We start from the raw sequence: 26634 nt of genomic DNA, 5'->3' as shown, positions 1-26634 counted from the left end.
TCACGTTGAATCAATATGGCCAGCCAGCTGAAGCCACCACCTGGTGGGAAGACTGTCCTCATCTTCGGCTGCCAATGTGTGTCGTTCACTATCGACGACTTCCATCGTCTCAGGGCCACTGTCCTGAGCACACCAGAGCATCGCTGGATCCAAGATGTTGTATCGGAGCTACCAGTATACTATCGCACGGCAGCCACGACATACGTCCAGAAACTGCAGAACATCCCTGGGACACAGCAGCTCCGTGATTTAACTGAATGGTTCCGCACGGGAGAGGTGCCGACAGACAGCTTTCCGTTGACGTATATCCAACTTGCCCCAATATTAATGATAACCCACTTTATGGAATACTGGCAATATCTGCGCCTTGGGCACCCTAAAAGTCCAACATCTGGCAATGAGCCATTGACAGAAGGCTCGGTCGTGGAAATCGTAGGGTTTTGTATTGGGTTCCTAAGTGCTGCTGTTGTTTCTGCCGCTAGTAACCAGGAGGAACTACGGAAATATGGCGCTGTTGCTCTGAGGCTAGCAACATTAATGGGTGCTATCGGTGATGCACAGGAGAGGGAAGAGGAGTATACCTCGCTTGCAACGGTCTGGAAATCTGCCGACCTTGAAAAAAGGTTGCCGCTAATTTTGAAACCATTTGCGGAGGTACGTTCATTGACCTCCGATACAGGACCAAAACCGTTGACAGAGTAGTCGTATATCACGGTACGCTTCGACGCCAACCGTGCCACTATCATGACACCGCGTCAGAAAATTAAGCAGATAGAAGAGGCATTGCAATCAGCTGGATTCAATACTACGCGAGTCGAATTCAATGGCAGATATCACTGGGCTGGAAATGAGGATATAGTGCATGCACTGTGCCGAATGTGTGATAGCGATCCAGCCTTGCAACTGCCCGGGCCCTCTCAATCGGTGAATCCCACGCGGCCTGGTATATCAATGGACACTGCTCATCAGGGTCCTCTTCATGAGTTTGTATTACGGTCAATCTTAGCACAGCAGTGTCAATGGCTTGACACATTCTGCACAGTGTATCAGGCTCACCTGGAAGACACTTCATCAATCATCGTTGAATTTGGACCAGAACGGTGCATCCCGCCTACATATATGCGCAAGCTACGGGGACGCACTGTGCACTTCGCAGATCTCGATCTAAGCCCACTCTCGCGAACTTCGCCTCTACACCAGACACCACGGAGTTACGATAGCGACATTGCCGTAGTTGGCATGGCCTGTCGCGTGGCGGGTGCAGATGATTTGGAGGAGTTCTGGAAGTTACTTTGTTCCGGGGAGTCACAGCATCAAGAAATGCCTCTAGAGCGATACCGAAACTATGAGACACCATGGAGGCCGGATGCCATCAAACCTTGGTTTGGGAACTTTGTCCGGGACATAGACGCATTCGATCACAAATTTTTCAAAAAGGTGCCACGGGAGGCAATGTCCCAAGATCCTCAGCAACGGCTGCTTTTACAAGTCGCCTATCAGGCCGTGCAGCAGTCAGGGTACTTCCATCAGCCCGACATTAACAGGAATATTGGGTGCTACATTGCGTCCTGTACGGTAGACTATGAACACAATGTCAATTGCAACCCAGTTTCCGCATATTCGGCAACCGGGCTACTTAGGAGCTTCATGGCTGGTAAACTGAGCCACTACTTTGGTTGGCGCGGTCCTGCATTTTGTGTTGATAGCGCATGTTCCGGGTCTGCTGTCGCACTTCATCAAGCGTGTCAATCTATAATACGAGGAGAGTGTACTGCAGCACTGGTCGGCGGTGCTAACGCTATTATGAGTCCTTTGGCGTATGACAATCTTGCAGGGGCTTCATTTGTGAGTCCCACAGGACCTTGCAAGCCATTCGACGCAAGTGCGGATGGATATTGTCGTGGGGAGGGATTTGCTGCAATCTTTATCAAAAAGATGTCGGAGGCTTTGGCAAGTGGTGACATTATCCTGGGAACAATCGCTTCTACAGCCGTCGAGCAGAACAGTAACTGCACACCGATCGTAGTGCCCGATGCGTGTTCTCTTGCAGGGTTGTTCACGCAGGTGACTAGACAGGCACACCTCCATCCTCGGGATATATCAGTTGTTGAAGCTCATGGAACCGGTACACAGGCTGGTGATCCTGCGGAATACGTCAGCATCAGAAAGACATTGGCCGGACCACGGCGCACTATTCCATTAGCCCTGGGGTCTGTTAAAGGCCTGATCGGACATACTGAAGGTGTGTCCGGCCTGGTTTCGTTGGTGAAGATCTTGTTAATGATAAACGAGGGCAAGATTCCTCCGCAGCCGAACTTCCACACACTGAATCGACATATTGAAGCATCTCCGGATGATCAGATGCATATCCCAATGACTCTCAAAGATTGGACAGGAGGCTTCCGTGCGGCACTAATCAATAACTACGGTGCATCGGGATCTAATGCATCTATGGTGATCACGGAAGCTCCTGGTGCGTCCGACCATCGGATGTCCTCTTCCACCCATGCCTCTAGCTTCCCTCTTCCAATCCGAATATGCGCTTCAGATGACGGCCGACTTAGTGATTGCACCCACCGGTTGCACCAATTCCTCCATCATCAAGTAATATCTGCGGCATCTGCTACAGACTTTGGAAACCTATCGTTTAACATCTGTCGTCAGTCCAATCCCACACTAGAGTCGCAGTTAGCCTTCTGCTGCTGCTCTCAGTCGGAGCTTGCTTCGAAGTTGTGCTCCATTATGAATGGTGATGTGACCAACACTTACAGGCTTATAAAGAGTTCTCGCCCCGTTGTATTGTGTTTTGGTGGCCAGGTCTCTACTTTTGTGGGCTTGGACCGCACCGTATATGATTCCATCTGGCTTCTTCGCCATCACTTGGGGCAATGTGATTCCCTAGCTCAGTCATCTGGATGCGGTAGCCTTTTCCCTTCCATCTTTGAGCAGAACCCCATTACCGATCATGTACAGTTACACATCCAACTCTTTTCCTTACAATACTCCTGCGCGCGGTGCTGGATGGATTCGGGGCTATCTGTTGCAGCTGTTGTTGGACATAGCTTTGGCGAATTGACCGCACTATGCATATGTGGCGCTTTATCACTTCGCGACGCAATTACCCTGATCGCTCGCCGCGCAGCTATCATTCGTGATGGCTGGGGCCCTGACCATGGCTCTATGATTGTAGTGGAAGGAAATAAGGACGACGTCCTACTTCTCATAGATGATGCCTATCGAAGGGGCCCTAAACATATTGGTCCGGCAACGATTGCTTGCTTCAATGGTCCCAGCAACTTTACACTAGCTGGAGCTACGGCTGCAATTGATGCCGTTCAAGCAACCCTTAAAGCCCCTTCGTATGCTAGCCTTAAGGCTAAAAGATTATGTGTTACAAATGCCTTCCATTCGGGCCTCGTTGAACCTTTGTTGCCAGCCGTCAAGGGTGTTATGAGTGGGATAAACCCTCAACAGCCAATCATTCTGTGCGAGAGGGCAACACGGAGCTCGTGCACGGCTACAATCTCGTCCAGCACGGTTGCAGAACATCTCCGTGAGCCAGTCTACTTCCACCACGCAGTACAACGATTGGAGGAGAGATATGGCCCATGCGTATGGGTAGAGGCTGGCTCCAATTCCACGATCACGGTCATGGTCAGCCGGGCTCTTTCCTCGTCATCGGGACACCACTTTCAAGCTGTGAACATCACATCTGGCCGCGGCATGCAAAGCCTAAGCGATTCAACGGTCAGTCTCTGGAAGGCAAGCGTATCAGTAACCTTCTGGGCGCACCATCCCCGGCAGTCGCGTGACTACGCCCCTATACTTCTACCGCCATATCAATTTGAGAAAAGTCGGCATTGGCTTTCAAACAAAAGCCTGCCTGGTCCTTCCCACGAGGTGGGTACCAGACCGGCAATTGACGCGTCTGCTTTACGATTTGTCGGATACCAAGATAGCCAGCAACTAGTTGCCAGATTTAATATCGACATTGCTCATCCGCAGTACCAAGAGTTGATCGCGGGGCATGTTGTTTCACACACTGCGCCAGTTGCGCCTGCGTCTTTAATGCTGGATTACGTGGTTGAAGCATTGCGCAGGTTGCCAGAATGTAAAGGGAGAATTCCCCAGGTTCAGAATGTGACGAGCGATGCACCTCTGTGTCTGGACATGTCCAGAGATCTATGGATTGAGTTACATGCGCAGGACACCCATAAGCATATATGGGATTTAAGGTACCTGAGTGAACAACGACAAAAGGGGCCACGGTCACAAGTCCTCCACTGTTCTGCCAGATTCAATATGTTTGACCCGCATGATGCACAGATATGCAGCGAATTCGCTAGATACAGTCGCCTGGTGAGCCATCACCATTGCACGGAGCTTTTGAATGATCCGAATATAAGTGAGATAATTCAAGGGCGGAATGTCTACCGGACGTTTGCTGAGATTGTAGACTATTCTGAGCCATATCGTGGAGTGCAAAAGCTCGTTGGAAGTGATAATGAGTCAGCAGGTAGAGTAGTAAAGAGGTACACCGGACAGACATGGGCGGATACATGTCTGTGTGACTCGTTTAGCCAGGTTGGTGGCTTTTGGGTCAATTGCATGACGGATCGGTCACCCTCCGATATGTACCTGGCCAGTGGCATGGAGAGATGGATGCGCTCGCCAATATATGCTGACCCTGCTACCCCTCGACCGGACACATGGGATATATTAGCAAGACACGAGCAAAAAGATGACTATTATACTAGTGATATCTTCGTGTTTGATCCGACAACGGGACAGCTTATCGAGATCTTTCTAGGGATGAAATATACGAAAGTGAAGAAGGCAACATTTTCCAAGATTATCGGCGAATTTATGCCACGATGTGCGACACGTTCATCTGATGGTGGAAAGCCTCAGCTTGCAGTGTCGCACCCAGCTGTACCGGCCCCAGGAGATGCTGGAGCCAAGTCCAAGCTTAGCCAGCAGAGTTCGAGGATTAACCTTACAGCCCGGGTCAAGGCAGTTGTAGCTAATTTCTGTGCCATGGACCCTAACGAGATCACGGAGGACGGTAACATGGCAGACGCCGGAGTGGACTCGCTCATGGCGATGGAACTCGCTCGTGAGATGGAGGAGGCCTTTCAGTGTACGTTACCTGCCGCAAATTTGATGGAGGCAGATACATTCCGAGACTTGGTCGATTGCGTCAAGGCTGCCGTGGGAGAGTGTGACAATGACGAACAGGATAATTCCAACTGGAGTCTAGAGGATACAAGCTCCAAAGACAGTAGTCCTGATAGGGACTTCAACACTCCTAACACGGAGCCAGGCACCAGTGTTGCATCGGATACTCCAGATCTAGAGCTACCCTTGCGAAGTGTATTAGAGGCATTTGGAGAGACCAAGGCGCTCACCGACCGTTTCCTTGAGGAGAATAAGTGCAGCGGCCGTATACAGATATTTGCGCCGCTGCAGATTGAGCTGTGTATTACGTTAACATTAGAAGCATTTGAGCAACTTGGTTGTCACATCCGCACTGCATCGCGTGGCCAGTGCCTCGACCGAATACCGTTCGACCCGCAGCATCAAGAACTAGTCGACTACCTTTACAAGAGACTTGAAGAAGCAGAACTTGTTCACCTAGACGGCAACACTGTCATCCGCACAGCCATACCAGCCCCCAACAAATCTAGCCTTTCTATTCTGGAAGAAATCAAGTGCTCGTATCCCGAGTATGCTGGCGCCAGCAAATTAGCTCATTTCACGGGCAGTAAGCTGGCTTCTGTGTTGTGCGGTGAACAAGACGGCCTTCAGTTGATCTTTGGCACCAAGGAGGGTCAGGAACTAGTATCATGGATGTATGGTGACGAGCCCCACAATATTGTGGGATATCTGCAAATGATAGACTTCATAAAACGGCTGATAAAGAAAGTTCCAGTAGCAGGAGCAGAGGTGGGACCTCTCAGAATTCTAGAGATGGGAGCAGGTACGGGAGGTGGTACGAAATGGTTTCTTCCCGTTTTAGCAAAGCTTGACATTTCGGTCGAGTACACTTTCACCGACATCTCAACAGCCTTTATTGCACAAGCCAGACGACGCTTCAAGGAGCATTCATTTGTGCGATATCGTGTTCATGATATTGAGAAGCCCCCTGCCGATGACCTCATCGGCACGCAGCATATCATCATAGCCAGCAACGCTGTTCACGCTACATCCAACCTGCAGGAGTCCACGCGAAACATGCGGGCGGCTTTACGGCCAGACGGAGTCGTTCTGATGTTGGAGATGACGCGACCAGCCTTCGCAATTGATATTGTCTTTGGGCTCTTCCGCGGTTGGTGGGTGTTCAATGACGGTCGCAACCATGCCATTACCAACGAACAGCGCTGGGAGGCCGATATGCACACGGTAGGCTACGGGCATGTGGATTGGACAGATGGCCATTCACCAGAGGTAAGCGTGCAGAGGGTCATCTTCGCCACAGCAACTGGGACGCAAAGTCAACGCTTGCCGCTCGGCAGCCCTATAGAGAGGGTGCACCCAGAAAGCCAGGCTGATAACAACGCACGAAACAAAGTAATTACCGAGTATATCCGACGGAGTATTGAGGATTTCACTCCGCCCACAGCTTCACGCAGCGGCTTTGAGTCAGATGGGCAGGTGGTACTATTGACTGGTGCAACCGGTAGCCTGGGTTGCCATATTATGGCACATCTTGCCCGACAACAGTCTGTAAGCACAATATTCTGTCTGAACCGAACTAAAGGCAATGACGAGCCATTACAAAGACAGACATCCGAACTGAAAAAGCGGGGGATCTGCTTAGCCGCTCATGAACTGAGTAAGGTCAAAGTACTGGGGGCAACCACCTATCACAGCAACTTAGGACTTTCGTCAGAGCAATATGACACTCTCAAGACTACTGTGACCCATATTATCCACAATGCTTGGCCAATGAATGGGGCCTCAGACGTATCAGGCTTTGAGAGGCAATTCCAAGTGATGCGTCACCTAGTTGATCTCGCGAACGACATTGCATGCCATTGTCGAAAGGACTCGGGAGTTAGGTTTCAGTTTGTTTCCTCTATTGCGACTGTTGGACATTACCCCTCTATCACCAGTCAGAGTAATGTCCCAGAACAATCAACAAACATCGAGTTTGTATTACCCAATGGATACAGTGAGGCAAAGTTTATCTGCGAGCGGATTCTTGAAGAGACTCTTCAGCGATATCCCAATCGCTTCCAAGCTATGATAGTCCGCCCAGGCCAGATTGTTGGGTGTTCCAGCAGTGGGTGCTGGAAAATAGCAGAGCACTTCCCAGCCATAGTCAAGTCGGCACAGACACTCAAGCTACTTCCAGACCTGCAAGGAGCACTCTCATGGACACCTGTGAACGAGATCGCCGCCAGTCTGGTGGAGCTTCTGGTCACCGAAAATACACCCTTCCCGGTGTATCACTTGGATAACCCCGTTCGCCAACGGTGGCATAATATGATAGCCCTTTTGGCCAGTGAGCTTGGTATTCCCACTAGTAGCATTGTCCCGTTCTCTGAATGGATCCAACGAGTCCGCACGTATCCGGGATCAGCAGAAGATAATCCAGCACGTCTGATGGCCGACTGGTTAGAAGAAAACTTCGAACGTATGTCATGTGGCGGGGTTTTGTTGGAAACGACAAGAGCGAAGGAGCATTCCTCGACTCTGGCGAGGGTCGGGCCAGTCAGTGACGAGACCGCTCGGCGGTATTTGCATAATTGGAAGCAGTGCGGATTCCTGCACTAGATGCTGGATATCCAATGGAAGTTAACTTATTCTCACTAATGGATTGTTATTTCACCTCAATTTAGTTGAGTCAAAGAATATCCATCATCCACCAGGAATTTGTGGATTAATTCGAGTACGCACGGCGTTAGTGATTGTTTTGTTCCAAGGTTGGCCCTTAATTTCTCGCGCTAGGCTAATTACCGGAAGGCGCTGTCGGCACTGACCGCTGTGAAGAAGCCTGGACGCCTGGGCTCTGCCAAATACTATCTAGCTCTCCACAAGCAATATTTACGTTACATCTCACGAAGCTCGCACAGAGTCGTAAAAATGCCACCACCTCACAAGTTCCCTACTTCAACCCGTTTTTAACATGAGCTGAAACGAACAATGGTGTTCCACTTGTCGTCATGGAAATCTTGACCAGAGAAGGTCTGACCTCCATGAAGACAAGTGTTTTTAATCAGCTGCGCGCCGTCGGCAATGTTGTTGAAGCTGGGCAGGACTTTCGTGAAGGTATTCTTTAATCCAGATCAATATGCGTTACTACAAACGAGCACGTAATCTCAAGGTACTTACATCATTGCACCACCAAATAGCTGATGACCAGGAACAACTGACCTGACCACAGCTGCCAGGGCCGGGTCCTCTTTGAGGCTGGCCAGGAACACTTCTCAAGTACTTGATGCCTTGGTCAATATTGTTGGCATAGGCACTGGGAAATTTGCCGCAAACAACATCGCCACGCTTGGCCAAGTGCGATGAAGCGCCTGCTTCCTCAGCAGACTCCTTGGCGGGCTCGTCAATCTCGGGAACAACGGTGGCGAACTCGGCCTCATAGTTAGGATTGATATCGCGCAGTTGAGATAAGACCTTCTCGACTGTGCCATTCAGAATGACAGTTGGGCCTCCGGGAGTCGTCTCGACTTCCCATGAGATATCCTCAACGGTATATCCCTCGATGGGGGACTCGTTGGCTTGAACCTGATGTAGGGTTAGACAAAACTGAGCAAGCACAAGGTGAACGGGATAGGGTTCAGACATACCTGAGCCATTAGGCCAGCAGCGAACAAGCAAAGGACGTTAAAGGGTTTCATGATTGGGATGTTTATTGTCTCGGTAGAACCAATATCGTGAGCATAAGCAAATCTACCCTCTGGATATTATTACGGCTTTATAGCAAAGGCCTGCGGCTCTGCACACAGGTAATTAACAGCAGAGTTACATTGTCGCAGCGACTAGTTATGCACTAATCCACTAGTAAGTTCCTAGCAAGGTCTATGGGAGATGAAGATGGAGGTAACATGGGAAACAGATGCAAGACCAAGACATAGCCAGGGTCGGGACTTTGGTAGGTGGGTCACTAGCTCTACTAGAGAAATATCAAGGCTGAAAGAACAGTAATCTGGCCCTCAAATGTTTGTTTAATGAATTTTCTCTCAGTTCAACTAGTATTGACTCAGCTCCTACTTACTCGCCTCTCAATGGTCTTGCATTTCCTTTTAAATCATTCCACACCATTTCATAGACCCCCAACCACAGGATTCAGAAGTACCAGGAGTGATACAGGGTCCAGGAGGGTCTAGTCCCCAAGGTGAACTTGGTTCCTCACTCGCCATATTAGAATCGCTTGATAGAGCGCCACGAGATCGGTGCGGGTCATGGAGTACTCCGTGCATATTTCCATTTTCAGACAGCAACGGGGCATCTGTATCGGCCTTTTTAACTTTCTGTCCATTGAGAGCGAACTAAACAGCGACGTTCTCCGGCGTATATTGATATTTCTCGTGTGGAAGTGCTTGTGTCGACTTTAAGCGAGACTAGCTGGGTATCTCAGACCCACCATCGCCTCCCCAATCCCCACATATTGTCTTACTGTGTTGGGGGCGGAATCTAAGTCTCAGATCCAAGAGATGAGCAGATAGGGACGTTGCTCTTTCTTTTCAGGTCAGTCATCGATAAAACACTGTCATACCTTCAAGCCATATCTGACACAATGGCAGTGTTTGAAGAAGAGATTTGCTCTTGGTACTTTTGGTACGGCTTGGGAATCTACCAACATCAAGCACATTTTCAATCAACGATAGGGATATGCCAATAGAGCTAGGGAGTTTCCTGCAGCTTAATTCGGTTGAATGCTTCGTCTGTGTAGGAGACAAGCCGCCAGCAAAGCCTGCTTGACTACGGAGTTTGCTCTATCACCACGTAAGCAGGCTACCCAGGAACTTCTTATCATACAACGAAGAGCAGTAAGCTATTTTTTAGTTAGTCATCCGGGGCTGTGGGGACTTACACGCATGGCGATACAGTAGAGCACATGCGGCAGTGATGCTTTCTGAAGCATTACTATATTAGTTGCGGCATTGCTTGTAGCTCAGCATATGGGGAGCTTAAATCTCTCTGACTTTGCTGGACTTGGGTTGTCACTGCAAATGAGAATACCATACATTGCTGGGTCTTCCCTAGAGTTTACCAGACCACATTGTGACAATGAATAGTCAAATTGCCGAACAGGACTTGAGACAAATAGCACAAGGCCTATGATATATTATAAGAGCTAGTCGCATTAACCTTATCAGCTCCTTTAGTTCCCCTTCGACGTGACAATATCTCATAATAATCATGAAAAAGGACTCTCTGGGACTTACCCAATTCCTTTCGAACATACGCTTCTGTTAGTTGTCATTGACGCAATGTCTATCGACTGCATGAGCATTAAGTATGTGCTCAACACTGTTGAGCCAGATACTAGTATCTATGACGGGGGCCAAGCGCTATTTGAGAGCTCAATTGACCAATGCTACGAGGCAGACAGTGTTCCGCCGACTTATCAGCCATTACCCGAGCGGCCTTCCACTACACATCAGCATGTTTGTCACTAACTTGAACTGTTAGCGCCGCCCTCAAGCTAACTGAGCAGCTGGCTATAGGCCCCAAAGCAACACTGTCACCTATTAAGGGGCCATACTTTGGCGCTAGGATTCAAAATAGTTGTTGTCCATGGGAGAAAACCTCACTGTTGTGTCCGAGGTCCTAGTACCGAGTGCGGGGTTCTTGTATTATGATTTAGGCGCCACAAAGTGCATGGGCCTCTTAGCCCGGATCGAGTGAAAGTTTATATATATTTAGCACCAGCTTTCATGTATGGTCTGTTGGTCTTTTCAGACACGGATCTTTTCTCATGCCAGTCAGATGAGGGGCAAGAAGTGGTAATACAAGGCAACCAAAAGAGGCAGCTCATAGGATAGGAGTATCAACAATGTATCATTTGGTATCATATCCTGCTCCTAACTCTAGTAGTGCAGGCGCACGGTGCAGTGGTGTTTCATCCTACCATCCACGCGCCACAGGGTAGAATACCCAGCGCTGGTCTGTGATGATATACGTACTAACGTAGCGAATCACGCATAAACCAGGATTTCCTCTGCAGATGTCATATCCTACGGGATATCTGTGAAAGGCACGTTGACACGAGTTAGGCGGTCTTGGTACGGGCAGAGCGGCCTCAGAGGGTGATTGATTTGATGCGGAGGGTATAGGATCGGGATATGGGAGTATACGTGGATAAGAGCAATATACTCAATCTTACATGGAAGGATGATCTTAATAGGAAGGTCTATTGGGGGCCGCTGGAGGTTGAAGGGAAGTATAATTTCCCGGTAGTGTGTTCATTTAGGTGTGAGTTGGGATTGACATTGACCAGTGGGAGCATGAATATCAAACTCATTTTCTTCTATGGTGTTATCAGCACTGTGCTCAACATAGTCCAGCAACTGACCATTAAGCGCCCAAACGGACAACGTTTATTTTAGTCTGGCTTTTAATATTACTACTTCTCTTGTCTGTGAGGCCGACAGGCTGCCTTCGAGATATGTTGAAACTCGAATAGTTTCGGGTTACTGATTTCCTCTCACTGATTTCCTCTCCTTGGCCATTGTCCCTAAATTAATCTCCCCAGGGGTGCCTCATCCTGTTGGCTGTTTGTCCATCATCCATAGAGAACAACGGTATTGAATTTCTCGGTTGGGTGGGGATAAAGAGTAAAGTTTATTGTCGTTTGTCCTATCCAAACGAAAATGCGTGGAGAACTTCAGAATACACAGCCTCACGTTTGATATCTCACCTAGGACTTTGGTACAAGCCAGCGCCTAGCTATTGAACAATGAGACACCCTAAGAGGAAAGTGAGAATAGCGGCTTTGAGGACCTATAGTTGAAAATCTGAAACTCTAGGCCATGTTTAATGGGCGCGAGGCCTGACCACGCACGGCTGGTAGGCGCCAATAAGGCCCTAGCACTTCTTGATATGCTGGTGAAGTAGCTCTGCTATTGTTATCCATCTGACCGATCCGTAGTAGTTTATACATAGAGCTATGATGGATTAAAGTTGCCGCCGATGCCTACATTCATGCTCATATCACCAACAATAACCAAGAAAGCTTGGTAGCCAATGAACGCATTTGACATCGATTTTTGGCTAGGCACCAGCTCCTGCCATGGTCGATCAGTATTACTTTTATGAGTGAAGTGATTTAAGGGATGTAGCATGGCGTTTACATCTGGGAATAGGCAAAAGCTTGGAGCCGTGGGAAATTATGAGAGAGGAAAGTATTTATGTCCGCTCTGACCTCACAGCACACTTGTCTTTTAATCCCAAATATAACTTTTTTGTTTCCTTTCACTGCTACGAAAAACAAGTCAATAATGGCTGAAACACTAGGCTTAGCTTTAGCATTGATCACCTTTACCGCTCAAAGCACCAAGGCGCTCTATGAGACACTGCAGAGCTTCCGCTCCCACTCCAAACGCGTCCAACGCCTGCTAGAGGAGTTAGAGGACTTAAGCCGTGTGCTAGGCCCTCTCTCCGAGATTGTGCACGGGAAGGTAGCGGTCGACCTTTCAGCACTAGAGATACCTTTACAACGATGCGGTAATGCTTGCAAAGACTTTCAGCAGATACTCCTACAATGCTCTTCGCAATCGGGTAGTGACCGTACTAGCTTTCGTGGCTGGGCAAAGCTGACCTATATGGGTGATGATATTGATGGTTTCAGACAGCTCCTGTCAAGCTACAAGTTAACCATGAACATTGCTCTTACGGATGTGACTCTGTGAGTTTTAGTAGGAGAATCTACTCTCACACCTTTTTTTTTTTTCTTTTTCTTTTTTTCCTTGACTTCTCGCTAACAATCTGCTCAGCCGCAGATCGACTGTAACGGCAGAACGCCTTGAAGCTTTCAGGAAGCTCATCGAAGAGGCTAAAGACGGCCTTGAAGTTCGCCTGGAAAGGATTGATGGAAAGCTCGAGCAGATCTTTGAGCGAAGCGTATCTGTCCCTGGTCCGGATGCATCTGAAATGGAGTTGATCAAGGAGGAACGCTTCAGCACCGAAAGGTGCATCCAGATTTGCTCCAAGCTATCTGACCATATAGACCAGATCCAGCCAACTATCAAATCCAGTGAATGCCCGTCAAAGTTAGTAAATACAGGCGTCTTATGCGAAAGGATTACCGATGAGCGCTTGCTGTCATGTCGAAATGGATTAGCTGAAACGACCAAAACGCTAGAAAAACGGCGGCAGTATCTAATACGGCAATTGATTGCCAAATGCAAATCCGCTGTGGATTCCGAGGAGGAGGAGTTAGAGCTGACGAGACTGCAAGATGAATGGGAGGCAGCTCGCCAGTGTATGGGTATCTGGTCTCGAGCAGACCACAACCTGAAGGAAAACATCAGCGTCATTGAAAACCACGCAACTGGTGGAGATGCCTGGCAGTATATGCTATCAACCACCGGACAGATCCTGCATGGGAGAAACGAAGGACATGGAGGACAGATCAGACAGATGGGTGGCCATATGAGTGAAGAGGCCGTCATGCAGCTGTCTCGGGATTGGGTACGCATGGCAGACATGAATGAGCGTCTTACTAAGAACGCTGATGCGATTCAGCAAAGCGACGCAACATCAGTCGAGTTAAAGCCCACACTAAGCTGAACAATGATCGTCATGGCTGAGGCATCGAGCTCGCATCTGAACCTTAACCAGAGATGGGATGGCCACATCCTCTACCGTACAGGCTAGACGAGGTATCTTTAGAGAAACACCATAACGATGTTTTGCGTTACGCCTTATTTTTATTCATTTTTGTTGAATTCATATTTATTTCTCTGCTCAGAATGTATTGCTATGTCTATTGTAGACAGGGCTAGAATCAATCATGGTAGAAGGGCAACAGTCGTGGCATTGGCTTCATGTTGCTCATTCGTGGTTGGGGAGGGCCGTAAGGAAGTTTCAGGGATTGGAAACTTGAAATTTAGCAAGAAGCCAGCACTCACTCATATTATTAGATAATCCTACATATAATCATGGTTCATATTCAAATTCTTAATAGAATAGCAAAGCAGAGTTGCATGTGGGTCGGGTTTTCCCCATGGGAATAGGCACCCGCCCAGGACCTTAGGTGGACTTTTAAAGTTCTATATCTGTACTAATCTTAAATTGATAGCTCTGTAATATAGATCTATAAAGGATTATAGAGGAATCAGGAAAATTCTAGACCTTTGGTTGCATGGCCTTTCCGGGTTATTCTTGCCCTCGAATTGGCTACGGGTCAGGTGTTGTGGGCAACCCGATCAAATCTATAGATATTCCAATTATCGTTAGCAAGAGGCTCACTACCCAGATCCATTGAAAGGGAGATCCTTGAATGCTCAAGCACCAAGTAGGCGTAGTGGCGTCTATCGGTTTCTCACGCTTATTAGCCTGAAAAGTCACTAAATAATTTCTCCTTTGCCAAAATGCCCCTGGATAGGAGAGCCCGGTTCATACCATTTGACAAAAATATAGGGTCGCTTGGACTGTTATTATTAACCGTGGACGAGCTATGGCTTGGACCTGATTCTTCATTACAGATCAACTTAGTGCTAATAGAAGCAAAGTCCTTCGATATTTGTTGACCAGTGGCATCGCTAAAATGACCACCAGCTTGTCTTGTTCTCCACCCTAAGCCCCGATTGCTTCCATTAAAGGCTCTTTGATTAGTTGAAAACATCAACTGTACGGCATCACCTGTGGAGTAGTTACTAATGGTGCTACCATTCGCGCTCCACTGTGAGTCAGGGTGGTGAGTCGCATCGTGTAACCCATGTGTGCCACTGTCATCTTTTCGTTTGGACTTGATTTCATCAATACGGTCGGCCAATTGGGTACATATCAGAATGCATTTCTCAACGCTCAGCTGCCATTCCTTGAGCTGTTGGAGCTCCGGCGTGGTTGGATCTAGTATCTTCTCCAGCCTTTCATTCAGCGTTTCCAGATACATCTCAACGTCAACTTTGGCGCTCTGGATTAGGTCTTCGTGGGCTTTTAAGGTTTCAGTAGTAACGAAGGGTTGGCTGCGACTAGCCAAACTCAGTCAGAAAATTACCAGTCATTTAAGCGGGTCACAATTATGATGACACTTACAAGCAGGCGTCGGTGAGGGTAATTTTGACAGTTACTATATATACAGACAGCAACTCCCTGAATTCGTTTACACTATAGCCCATACATCTTAATTTAGCCCAGTCGCGAGGGCTCATCACTCCATTATTAGGATACGATAGACGATTTTCAAGTTCCTGCTCGAACTTCTCACAGGCCAGGCCACAAAGTGATAAAAGTGAATCGAGTCTGGACAAGTCAATACAACCAGAAGTACCGATCATTTCGCTGAGACGAAGTAAAACTTCAGTTAATTCCTGAAGTTCCTTTATCAGGTTGACAGCACTGGATGGTAGTGACTTGATGTTGCGAACAGCGCTGAGTAACGACATACTTGCACTCAACGCGGAACCAGAGAGATTCGACGGCTCAGTGCATAGATCTCTGGGCGGTACCATGGCGGTGTTGACTGTTCGATGGATAGGAGTTTTTATTATGTGTCGGTGGACTTGCTTACCCTTTGAAGGCGATCCAAGCTGATTACCTGGGGGTAAATCACTGATGGTGTTGTGCACGTGATCTAGCATCACGTGGATGGACCGGGCCAATCTAATCTACAGTGGGAGGTAATAAGTGAGGTTGCAGATCAGCTGTGTCCTTTTTTAGTAGGCCCGTTTGAATGCCAAGGTGGGCATTAAGTAGTCATGTGACCGTGGTTTCACGGCACCTGGCGCGTACCATCAATGGTATTAATTACAATCCTTCCAACCCTTTCGGAATGAAAACTAAGCAATTTTCTAACTGGTTTCTAAATAGCTTTTAAATAGTTATAAATCAATATATCAATTAACTCAAGTAATAAATTTATAGATTAATACGTTAGTAGAAATAGTATCTAGGATCTAAATAGAACTAAATACTATAAGATACCCTAGAGTAAAAGATTTAGAACGAGACTAGTATATAACTACTAGTAGCCCTAGTATCAGATCTGGCTTAAAAAGGTAATTCATGGCCTCAGGAACTACTACACCTATTGAGAAAGGATGTGGATGCTTCAAGCTTCCCCTTCCGCCTCCAGTTGCTCGGAACAGATTCAATAGAACCGCATCCTATCACCCTCCACTTGATCACATCACTCAAGTATCCGAACAAAATGAAACCAGTCCTCCTTGTGCTACTCAGTTTCATTTGTCTTGCTTTTGCCACTCAGCCCTCTCCGTGCGTCAAGATCCACATGATCGTTGCCCGACAGAGTAGCGCCTGGCCAGGGGAAGGTCGTTTGAAAGAGCTAGCTGATTATATCAAACAAAAACTCCCAGGTTCTGACTCTGAAGCGCTCCAGTATCCGGCATATGGCGATATCTGGCGATATCGTTCGTCGGTGTTCGCTGGGGACAAGGCTATGGTCACTGCTATCACTAACTATACGTCACATTGTCCGGATTCAAAGATTGTGCTTCTAGGATACTCCCAGGCTAGTTGTTCATTTGGGCCATTTCGTTTTCTTCGCTAACAGCAGTCAGGGTGCTCATATCATCGGTGACATTCTTTGCGGCTCCATATTCGAGAGGGATTTTCAACCTATCCCTCCAATTGACGATCACCTGGGTGCAAGGAGTAGGCGAGCGTCAGTCTCATAACAAAGTTAGCTATTTACTGGTCTACAGTTATCGCAGCGGTTTCAATGGGGGATCCTACATTTGTCCCAAGTCTTCCGTATGACTTTGGCACAAGCAAGAACACCGGGGTTCGACTTTCCTCTCCGAACTAGAGCTACAACTAATATGTAGAGCCAGAAGTTCCCGCGCGTGAACAACACAGTGTGCACCAAATACGACTTCATTCGGCGGTCGTATTGCGATGAGGGCGACATATACTGCGCGTCGGGGTTTTGGTTCGGGGTTCATAGAAGATATGTGGTGAAATACAAGGACGACGCGACACGTTTTGTGCTTGCGAGAGTTGATGCAACAATGTGACAGTGGTCACATGATGATTTTATTATGGGGTTAAGAAGTGGTGAGAATGCTGAGTGGAGGGCAGACATTACCGACGCCAATACAGCTATCCGTTGTGGAGGATTGGCGCTGCTCATCTACATAGCTAGAGATAATTATGCAGCTGTGCTCTTGATCAGACCTACTAGCATCAACTAAGTTCTGGACTTTAAGAGAATCTTCTCAATATTCTATGCATTCCTCCAAGAGTATGTCCTGGATGATCGCGCCGGTACACGTGTTTCATTATGGAGGGCACCAAGAAATGTGATACATCACATGCAGCACTGTATGCCCAAGGCATCCATCTGCCAACCCCACCATTTACCAGGCCCAACTCATTTTGTATGTACTTCACTTCCTAGACTTAATTCCAAAGCCGGTGGTATCGTGACAATGTCCCTTCATACATCTAATCTCTTCTCTGTCCAAGGCATCATCGCCGTCATTACAGGCGGTGGAACAGGTAGGTAGTTGTATCCCTACGTCTCAGTATGATATACTAACAGATATAGGCCTAGGACGGACCATTGCCCTTGCTCTAGATGCCAACAACGCCGCCAAAGTTTTTATCCTCGGGCGTCGTGAGCAACCACTCCATGAAACAGCCGCCCAAGCGACGAACCATTCCATCATTCCCATTGTCACAGACATCACCTCGCAAGAATCTCTAGAAAATGCATACCGCACCGTAGCGGCCCAGACTTCGCACATCGACCTTCTATTTGCGAATAGCGGCACCAACGGTCCATCGGCCCTTTTACCGCCAAAACCAGACGGGTCCCCTCCAACCCTGACTGAATTTCGTGACCATCACTGGGGTCATCGAATGATCGACTTCTCCGAGACTCTGGACGTCAACGTTACCGGCACACACTACACCATTTTGGCTTTTCTGCCGCTGCTAGGCGAGGCAAACAAACGCCGCCCACAACAAGATTCGAATGAGCTTGCGCTACCGCATCCGCAAGTGATTGTGACCAGTTCCATGTCGGCAATAGTAAATCGTCCATCGAGTCTAGCATATTCATTCTCGAAGGCCGCTCTCCTGCATTTAGTGAAGGTGTTTGCGGCCCAGCTCGCGCCATACCGGATCCGTGTCAATGGTGTGGCCCCAGGCTTGTTCTATAGTGACCTCTCGAAACATCTATTTGAGAGAAATGGAGTGTCGGGGCGTGGAATCTCAGACGAGTCTTTTACGTCTGATTTCATTCCTATCACTCGGGCAGGCAGCGATGAGGATATTGCCGGTACGATACTGTGGATGACGAGTCGGTCAGGGGGATACCTGAATGGGGAGACAATCTTGCTTGATGGAGGCCGAGCGGCGGTTGTCAGATAGGCTTGTCGGCCATTATATGGTTTGTCTGTCGTCTGACTAGTAAGCTTATGCCACGATATATATTATAGTCAGTCATAGAGTGCTCGCAATGACTACGTGAGCCCTAAAGATTGACTAGTGGGGTGTGGGCAAAGAGAGAGCATCTATACATTTCCATTTCTCAGCATGGAAGAGTCATATTATCCTCACAAGACCAACAGCCATTTACCCTGTCTGGCCCATAGATCATCAAATGCATTTATTATGCCTAGTTGTGCATAACTCTGTCTGACTCAGCATATTCCACCAATGAGAAGCCACTACAATCCCCAGATCGACATCATGAATCATGACGTTTCTTATCTTATCAACGCCAATCACTTCCGCTGGCACCCAACTTTCTCCTTTTCATCATCCATACAGCAACAGACAACAACCACTGCAAACTCTATGAAAGAGGGTCAATGACAACCAAAATGCAACAATGTCCAACCACCAATCCATCAAGCGCAAACCCGTCGCCTTGCCTCCGCAAGAAACGGGCATTATCCTAACCACCGCACCACGCCCGCAAACCTCCAGCGGAAGGACATCAAACACAACAACACCAACAGTGAGACCAACCACCAGCCATGGAAGACCCCCCGAACCATATGGACCACCACCGCCCTACTACCAAGGTCCCAATGTCGCACCTCCAGTACCAAAATCATCAATCAATCTCCGACCACCCCTCCAAACAAGCCTTTCAACCCCACCCCTCCGCAACACAAAAGCACCCCCAACCTGCGCAATCCGCCATCCGCCCTCGCCCGCTCCGCCACCTCCCTCCCTCCCCCGGGCCCAAACGCCATCCAAAAGCCTACGGCGAAGTCTCTCACTTCCTAGGCGGTCTAATCGCGCACCCGACCGAATCAACCCGCCACTACACAATCCTCCGACACTCCCATGGCATAGTCTTCTACCGCGGGAGCACGACCTCCATCGCCATATCCATTTTCTCAGATACACCTCTCCCCGCAGACAGAACATACTTCCTCCAAAGCCGCGGCTGGACCGGGAAAACAGGCATGAAAGCCAAGGCTCTCTTCCGGCTAACAGATGACTGGCTAGACGTGACGCCGTCATTCGCACTTCGCGCAAACCAAGTGTCTCCGGGCGATGAGCGCGCCTGGCAAAGAGACATTAACAAATTCCGCAAAAAGGCGCCGTCAAAGCTACTAAGCCACAAACTCCGCGAGACCATCGTCGCAAGAATCCCCGCCGAGGCAGGCGACGGCTACTTCCAACTGAACCTCTGTCAATCCGCGAAGAAAAAGGTCCTCTGTTCGAGTCCCGTCTTCAGGTCCTCAGTACCTCGCTAGACCCCAGCTCACTGCGCGGCGCAAGTCTATCAACCATGCCCCTTGAGGTCGGCGCAATGGTCCTAAGTACATACGCGCAAACAGCGGCGCAAGCGATACTAAACCCAGTTACATCGGCCGTCTCAAATAGATTGTCACCCTATAAACCAGGCACAATCACACAAACGGCAGCAGAAACCGCATACTCTCTAAGCGGGGCGGAAGATCGCGTCGCGCGCATGAGAAACCACAGAGGCAACGATGATTCAGCCCCCGCCGATGAGACGGAAAGTCGAGCCAGACAAATCCAAGAATACCAAAAGGCCGCGGCGCTGGAAAACGGCCCGCAGTCCCCCTTCCCGATGGACTTTAAAGCGCGCACTCAGCCCGAAACTCAGGGACCATTCGGCGAAACCCCGCGGTACACACTTACCAAAGTCCCGGATACAGTACTGGACAAACTACGCGGGTATTTCCTCGCCTGGGCACGCTACGACTTCGACAGGAGACCGTCAAATACACCTCCTAAGTCACCTACTCAGTTTCCAAGTTCACCATACACTCCTTACAACCCCGACACAGCACATCTGACACCATCCAACCCACCGGACCTCCAAACCCAAAGTCAGAAAAGCCTCTGGTACCCAACAATCCTCTCCATCAGTCCCTTAAACCCATCATACCAGGGCAGGGTGAACCTAAACTCAGCGATGCAAAAAGTAACTCTCCTCCGGTTCATCGACGAAATCCACATCCCGACTTCAAGCAGGGTGCAAATCCGCGTCATGTGTTTTCTGCGGCCGGATATCCCCCTTCCGTCTCCGTCTGGGATGACGGAGAAAGATCTTGTTGTTGCGCGAGAGAGGGCAGCCGAGGCGGAGATTCTGGCAGATGCGTGTGACATTGACTGTGCGCAGGGGATACTCGAGCATCCGGCTTGGGCACCGGAAGTATTCGGTGCTTCTGAGCGGCAGGGAGGCTGGATCGATCGCACGAGAGAGGGCGTGGAGAATGCAAGGACGCGGGCGGAGAAGATGGTTGAAAAAGTGCCGCTCCATTGGCTTGGGGTTCGGTCGGCGACGGCGGAGATGCGGGATCGACAGGTGGAGGTTAATGGGTTTTATATTGTTCGATAGTCGATCTTTGTTGTTGTATATTCCTTTGTATTATATATGAACAATTGTATACTAGCCATCTATCTGTCTGGACAGTACTATGGACAGATAGTAAATAATAATAATAACGTACACCCAGGGCACTGTATTATCAAACCTCCATCCAACACCTCGGACATATTCACTAGGACTTGTCTTCCATTTTCTCAACATGGCCTTGACTTCATCGTTGAGCTCCAGCTCCGCTGGATCGAGACGCGAAACCAGATTTTGTGCTAACTGGATCCTCAACGTACCATACAACGAGGTATGTTCACTCACAGGCCCATTTCCCAGGAGCAAGGCACAGGACAATATTTCCGCATGCTGAGCAGTTTCCATTGCCTCTTCCAGGAGCTTGAATTCCGCCAGAAAGGCCGGTTCCTCCGCACACCTCTCCACGAGCAGCAGCACACGACGCACAAATTCTTTGTGCGGCTCCTCAACCAACGGGTTTACCTTTGGCGAGGGAAGGATGGTGACCTGCAATTCCAGCCACGACGGAAGTACCACGGGTTGGCGATCCATGCTATTCCGCCATTCCTCGGTCCGGAGGGATTCCACATCAGCTGCGATCTCTTCCAAGAGCTTCTGATAAAGCAGCTGGTGCTGGCTTTCGTATTCCGTTTCCCAATACCCACGAGACTTAACCAGAAGGGATTCTAATGCATCCATAATCACGTCCGTCGAGACAACGAATTTGCCCTGTTCCGAGGCGAATTTGATAGGATGTCTTGCAATGATGGCCGCACGCTCGACATACTCTGTTGCTAGACTCTCGATGGTGATTCCATCGGGGACCCTTGATTTTACAGGTTCACCGAGAAGGTTCTTTAAATGGCCCAACGGCTGCCAGGTGCGACAGGAGTCTATGTATTGGCTGCAGTGTTTTCCTGCGTTTGTCTGTCTATATCCGGGGTCCCGCTTCGCGATCGCTTGGGTGACTCTCTCTAGCTCCAGCTGATGGATGCAGGATAGTGCGTAGTCGCGGCGGCGGCGGAGGAAGGACGCTGGCAGATATTCTTGCCACTTACCCAGGATCTCGTCAATTATTTGGATGTGGAATGGCCCAAAGTCAACGGTCTTGAGTACACTCATGTCCGCGACGGTACGACTGAGGAAGACCTTCATCCATCGGTTGTGCTGACGGGCTGACTCGTCCACCAGCGGGAGCAGAACCTTCTGTACGTACTCTGCCATGTATTCCTTAGGAAGTCTATGGTACGCGGTCTTGACGAACAAGTCAAGGGCTGGACGCTCATCTGTCAACGAAACAATGGGAAGTTTACCGCCGTTCTCCGCATCTATCCATTCCGCTTCACTGGTCGGCTCTGCTTCTCTGGGCCCTACGACTTGGGAGGCGAAACCGGCGATAGCGCTGAAGATCACCTTTGTATCGAACGCTTTGTCAAAGAGACACAGGGCAGCAGATACTACCCGCGCCCGAACATCAATATGATGACTTTCGTTGAATAGGTTCTGCAGCACAGACACGTTCATCGTAGTTGGGAGAAATGCTGCTTCTGCGAGGATCTCGCCTAGCATTTTAACGGTGGTAATTTTGACGAAATGCTTTGGCTGATCTGCAGTTTCACTGTTGTCTGAAGTACTCTGATTGTACTGTTTTTTATTCTGTTCGAGGCCTTCCGTAACAAACTTCGCGAATTGTTCAATGAAGTCTTTGGCCCGGCCTGGTTGAAGTCTCCGGCCAAGGCCTATCAATCTCATGTGTCTATGATATGATGATGCGTCGGGAAGACTTTGTATCACTCGGTTTACAACATCAACAGCTAGTTCTGGTCGATCGGAAAGCCCTAAGAGGACAATAATATCAGTCACACCGGCCAGCACCGTCCCATAAGAGGTTGACTTTGGAGACAGGTCGTCGGCCGTATCCAGTAGAGATATTACCATATCTCGTAGCAACCTAGCCGGGACTGCCTTGATGACCTTTCTCAGCGCTTGTGTGGCTCTCTGCCTAGCAGTAGTGCTATCCTCTTTTGCGTACATCACGAAGCGGTCATCCAGTGAAACGCGTGGATATCTCATGGATGCGCCGTTGGGGAAAGCGCTGGAGACGAGTGGCCTTCGATCCTCATTGGTATGTAGGAAGAGTATAGAGGACAAAATCACTGCCTCCTGGCATTCTAAAAACGGCTTGTCAAGCTTGGTTGGAGACGTCCGATCCAGAGCCCAAATCGACAGTGGATCAACCACAGCTTCGTCCTGCGGGAATGGGACAGTCTCAGACGTGGGTATCTCCTCATACATGCGACAATACAGCAATGTGACAGGGATATCCGTTGGCTCTTCGTCCGCCTCTTCCTCACAACATTCATATCTAGGGTCCCACACAAACATACCATGAGATCTAGGGTCTTGGTCAAGAAAGCTAGTATTTGGTGTCCGAGTATATTGATCCTGATCAATGATTGCTGCTGCCTCAGGGGCCTCCATTGTTTCAGCCAAACCGCGAAGCCATTGTCGAAACATCTGTAGCTGCTCAAAATGCTGCTGGTTTCCAGCTGCAAAGTTCTCCAGCTCAGATTTATAGTATTGAAAAAGGCTTACAAGACTCGTTTTGTTTTTCTCTTCCCCTATACCAACGTAGGATTCAATAGCGTAGCGCAAACTGTCGACCCACTCATCACTGGGCATGACATCTAGTTCAGGTTTAGGCGTTAATGTATCATGGAAGGGGGCCTTCATAACATTTTCCAGTCTACTCCGGAGATAAGGTGCTGCGGTTGTATACTGTAACGCGTAGTGCGCCCATCGTGTGCCAGGAACAAGGTACTGGATCGGGAGCCCCTTCGGCCAGCCCCTCCCGAGGCGGCTGATAGCAGTGTCAGTTTTGGTGCGCGTTTCTTGCCACAGTCTGTCTCTTCTCTCTGCAAGGTTGTCTATAAACATAACAGCAGTTTCCGCCGGTTGGGCTGGACATTCCAAGTTTGCCAGTAGGCCTTTTAGCCTGTTCTTGTTGGTTATTGGTTCTTCGTCAGGCTGCACGATGCACTCGTATGCCAGGAATAATGGAATAAGAGGGTTCAGGAGCACATTTGCAACCTCTGACTGGCTACCAAGTGATTGATACTGTTTCAGCCCTCTTATTCGGCTTTCCACGATCTTCGATATAAAGTTGAGCAGCCGGTTTATTGACATTTTTTTAGCGCCTGGTTCTTGGCTTGCAAGGAGTACGAGCTCAAGGACATGATCTAATGACTTGTTTGCCCTTTCTACAATGTCACTGAGCTTCGATATAGATGTCGGTCTGCAGGCTGGGCTAATATCAACACATGAGATAAAGCTGGCGACCTCAGAGCCTAGTATTTTGTCCCTCATCAAATCCGGAAATACGAGCTACCTGGGTTAGCAGGGTTAAAGCAACGGCAGGCTTGACATACCGGATCACGCAAGAATCTCTGTGTCCACTGGACCACCGAAGTAAATATGTCTGCGGAAGACGTCGTGACAGCAGCGTCAACAGCTGCTGCCGCCCATTTTAATCGATGTTCATGATCTCTTCCTCGCCTGGCCTCTTCCTGCATCTCCCTGATAACTACTTACATTAGCCTAATTCACTAAGCATAGAACCTAACATACCCTTGTGAGAAAAGGGAAGGTCGTCAGTGTGTGCGGCTCGTGCTTCCCAGCCGATTTTCAAAAGGCACTGGTCGGTCCAGCTAAGAGTCTGCACTTCTGGCGGTGTGGGTATGAATTCCTCACAACCATGAATGACCAGCATTCTGCCAAACAAGCATTGTCCGTCTGTATCCGGTAGTACACGTAGAGTCTCAAAGTGCCATATGGGAACGAGCTTTTTTTCTCGCTCAGACGGAGGAGACATATCAATGTCAAACCTCAACTGCTCAGAATGTTGACAAACCAATCTAATAAATGCAAGTCTTTCTGAAGGCGCAATCTGTTCCAATAGCTTAGCCTCGAGAAGGGGACGATCATCCTTCAGATTCTCTCTTAGATCTGCCGTGGAGTTTATCAAACGCTTCAGTATTGACTCTAAAGCCATCTCGTCATCTCTGGTTGGCCGCGACCTATTATTGCTCCTTGTAAACCGTTTCACTGTCGATTCAGTAGCAGTACCAGTCGTCCCGCATCGAGCTATAGACCAGCAGCCAACAACCTCTTGAAACAGGGGCTCAGGCAGAGAGTCATCCAACAGGGTACGCATCAACCGCAACCAAAGCGGGGCCATATGTTGAAGAAATATTGTGATGTACTTGGATGGCAGATTCTTCCGGCATGCGAGCCTCAGTGCCTTCTTTATGTACTTCTCCCGAGCCCCTCCCACCCTGATGGCGAGTAGGAAATTCTCAGACATCACATGATACAGGTCTAAGCAGAAGACTAGTCCGGGAGGCATATCGGATGGAAGGTCCCTTGCGAGCAGAGGAGTATAGGGTTTGGGAGAATCAATCAAATCATGTACTCGGTCTTTCAATACTCTCACTTGTGCTTCCAGAGGCACTGAAATGTGGCCGACAGCAACCTGCCGCACAAGATCCGCGTGCAATCGACCTAATTTCTGAACCACCGACACTAACGAGGGCCCCTCCGGCAGGCCTGACAGCAAGTCTTTCAGGAAAGTAGAACTACACAATGGATACAAAGGTCGCAGAAGAGATGGTGACAACCGAGATGGACTCTCACGCTGTAAGAGACGAATGAGATCTCCCACGCAAGTCGATAGAATCTCCGGCTCGGCCACATGCCGACATGTTGCAATGGATTTAAACACCAGAACGATTTCCCTTACAGAAATTTCAGTGAGAAGATCCCTGATCCCCCCCGCGCCACCAAGGGCATCCCACCCTTGTGCTTTCCATTCCTTGCTATGGAAGGCACGCGCCAAGGCACGAATGCCGGCCTCACGAACGCCATGAGAGACCGGGTCCTTAATGGCAGCTTGCAGTACGTCCGGAACAACCCGCAAGGCAATCGGTAGCCAAACGCCGTATACGGCAGGAGGCAGAGCCTCCTCGTATGTCAGTTCTAGCAGGCGGCGGTTGAGTTCATGGACCTGCTCAACCGACGACTGATCCTGAATGAGGCTGTGAAAATGCGATGCTAGAGCTGGGAATTCATGTCGAAGGAGAGTTTTTGGCTGAAATGCAATATTCACATCCATGATAATTGTTGTCTTGACAACTGTTGTGTATTGTATGCTCTGGACTGCGACCGTCTAAATATGTACTAGTGGCTCAACATCAGGTATACTGTTATGGCGTCGGATTATGTATTTTCCTCTTGCTTGGATGTCGGACTCTCTTTCGGGAAGGCTCCGAGGTCCTACATTTATTTGCATCATTTGCAAATTTTGCATCTGTTTGCAAAGGGTTGTTTATTGTCGTCAGTCACCTCTCTTTTAAACGACCGGTTATTTTTTCTGTTGAAGACAAGTTAAGTAAAAGCGTTTTCTCAGCGCGATAACCGTGATGTTAATTTTGGACAGTTTTCTCCCAAAGTTTTCCAAAAGATTGCGGGGCTTACTCCAAGTTACCGCTCTGTAGCCTCCAATATATATTTGCTGTGAGCGTCTCTTCTCTGGTTAGTATTTACTGTGTAGTGTAAGCTGCTAAGGTAGGGGCTGCACGGCTCTCGGTGCATATGAATTCCAG

At 48.9% G+C, this 26634-nt stretch overlaps 9 protein-coding genes across 9 annotated transcripts; 6 read left to right on the top strand and 3 right to left on the bottom strand.

The window, feature by feature from the left end:
* Nucleotides 1-15: 15 nt before the first annotated feature.
* Nucleotides 16-7779, top strand: ANOM_000458 (putative polyketide synthase; the record flags this gene model as incomplete). Its single annotated transcript, XM_015545716.1, has 2 exons — nucleotides 16-654; nucleotides 703-7779. 2 exons carry the CDS (start codon nucleotides 16-18, stop codon nucleotides 7777-7779), a joined length of 7716 nt encoding a protein of 2571 aa, XP_015412279.1.
* A 347-nt stretch (nucleotides 7780-8126) lies between these two features.
* ANOM_000457 (uncharacterized protein) lies at nucleotides 8127-8855 on the bottom strand (the record flags this gene model as incomplete). The annotated part of the gene is made up of 3 exons (XM_015545715.1): nucleotides 8127-8279; nucleotides 8338-8742; nucleotides 8805-8855. The coding sequence occupies 3 exons, from the start codon at nucleotides 8853-8855 to the stop codon at nucleotides 8127-8129; spliced, it is 609 nt and encodes a 202-aa protein (XP_015412251.1).
* Nucleotides 8856-12461: 3606 nt separating this feature from the next.
* ANOM_000456 (uncharacterized protein) lies at nucleotides 12462-13752 on the top strand (the record flags this gene model as incomplete). The annotated part of the gene is made up of 2 exons (XM_015545714.1): nucleotides 12462-12868; nucleotides 12957-13752. The coding sequence occupies 2 exons, from the start codon at nucleotides 12462-12464 to the stop codon at nucleotides 13750-13752; spliced, it is 1203 nt and encodes a 400-aa protein (XP_015412250.1).
* Nucleotides 13753-14515: 763 nt separating this feature from the next.
* Nucleotides 14516-15638, bottom strand: ANOM_000455 (uncharacterized protein; the record flags this gene model as incomplete). The annotated part of the gene is made up of 2 exons (XM_015545713.1): nucleotides 14516-15158; nucleotides 15223-15638. The coding sequence occupies 2 exons, from the start codon at nucleotides 15636-15638 to the stop codon at nucleotides 14516-14518; spliced, it is 1059 nt and encodes a 352-aa protein (XP_015412257.1).
* A 698-nt stretch (nucleotides 15639-16336) lies between these two features.
* ANOM_000454 (putative acetyl xylan esterase (Axe1)) lies at nucleotides 16337-17162 on the top strand (the record flags this gene model as incomplete). The annotated part of the gene is made up of 4 exons (XM_015545712.1): nucleotides 16337-16636; nucleotides 16707-16800; nucleotides 16851-16930; nucleotides 16980-17162. 4 exons carry the CDS (start codon nucleotides 16337-16339, stop codon nucleotides 17160-17162), a joined length of 657 nt encoding a protein of 218 aa, XP_015412256.1.
* Nucleotides 17163-17576: 414 nt separating this feature from the next.
* ANOM_000453 (SDR family NAD(P)-dependent oxidoreductase) lies at nucleotides 17577-18522 on the top strand (the record flags this gene model as incomplete). Its single annotated transcript, XM_015545711.1, has 2 exons — nucleotides 17577-17646; nucleotides 17696-18522. The coding sequence occupies 2 exons, from the start codon at nucleotides 17577-17579 to the stop codon at nucleotides 18520-18522; spliced, it is 897 nt and encodes a 298-aa protein (XP_015412255.1).
* Nucleotides 18523-19133: 611 nt separating this feature from the next.
* Nucleotides 19134-19865, top strand: ANOM_000452 (LipA and NB-ARC domain protein; the record flags this gene model as incomplete). Its single annotated transcript, XM_015545710.1, has 1 exon — nucleotides 19134-19865. One exon carries the CDS (start codon nucleotides 19134-19136, stop codon nucleotides 19863-19865), a length of 732 nt encoding a protein of 243 aa, XP_015412254.1.
* Nucleotides 19866-19900: 35 nt separating this feature from the next.
* Nucleotides 19901-20980, top strand: ANOM_000451 (LipA and NB-ARC domain protein; the record flags this gene model as incomplete). The annotated part of the gene is made up of 1 exon (XM_015545709.1): nucleotides 19901-20980. The coding sequence occupies one exon, from the start codon at nucleotides 19901-19903 to the stop codon at nucleotides 20978-20980; it is 1080 nt and encodes a 359-aa protein (XP_015412253.1).
* A 51-nt stretch (nucleotides 20981-21031) lies between these two features.
* ANOM_000450 (uncharacterized protein) lies at nucleotides 21032-26144 on the bottom strand (the record flags this gene model as incomplete). Its single annotated transcript, XM_015545708.1, has 3 exons — nucleotides 21032-24358; nucleotides 24403-24557; nucleotides 24602-26144. The coding sequence occupies 3 exons, from the start codon at nucleotides 26142-26144 to the stop codon at nucleotides 21032-21034; spliced, it is 5025 nt and encodes a 1674-aa protein (XP_015412252.1).
* Between the last annotated feature and the right edge of the window lie 490 nt (nucleotides 26145-26634).

This window comes from Aspergillus nomiae (genome assembly GCF_001204775.2).
Source record: "Aspergillus nomiae NRRL 13137 chromosome Unknown contig00003, whole genome shotgun sequence".
Classification (NCBI taxonomy): domain Eukaryota; kingdom Fungi; phylum Ascomycota; class Eurotiomycetes; order Eurotiales; family Aspergillaceae; genus Aspergillus; species Aspergillus nomiae.
The sequence above is the reverse complement of the archived record's forward strand: the minus strand, read 5'-3'. Positions and strand labels throughout refer to the sequence as shown.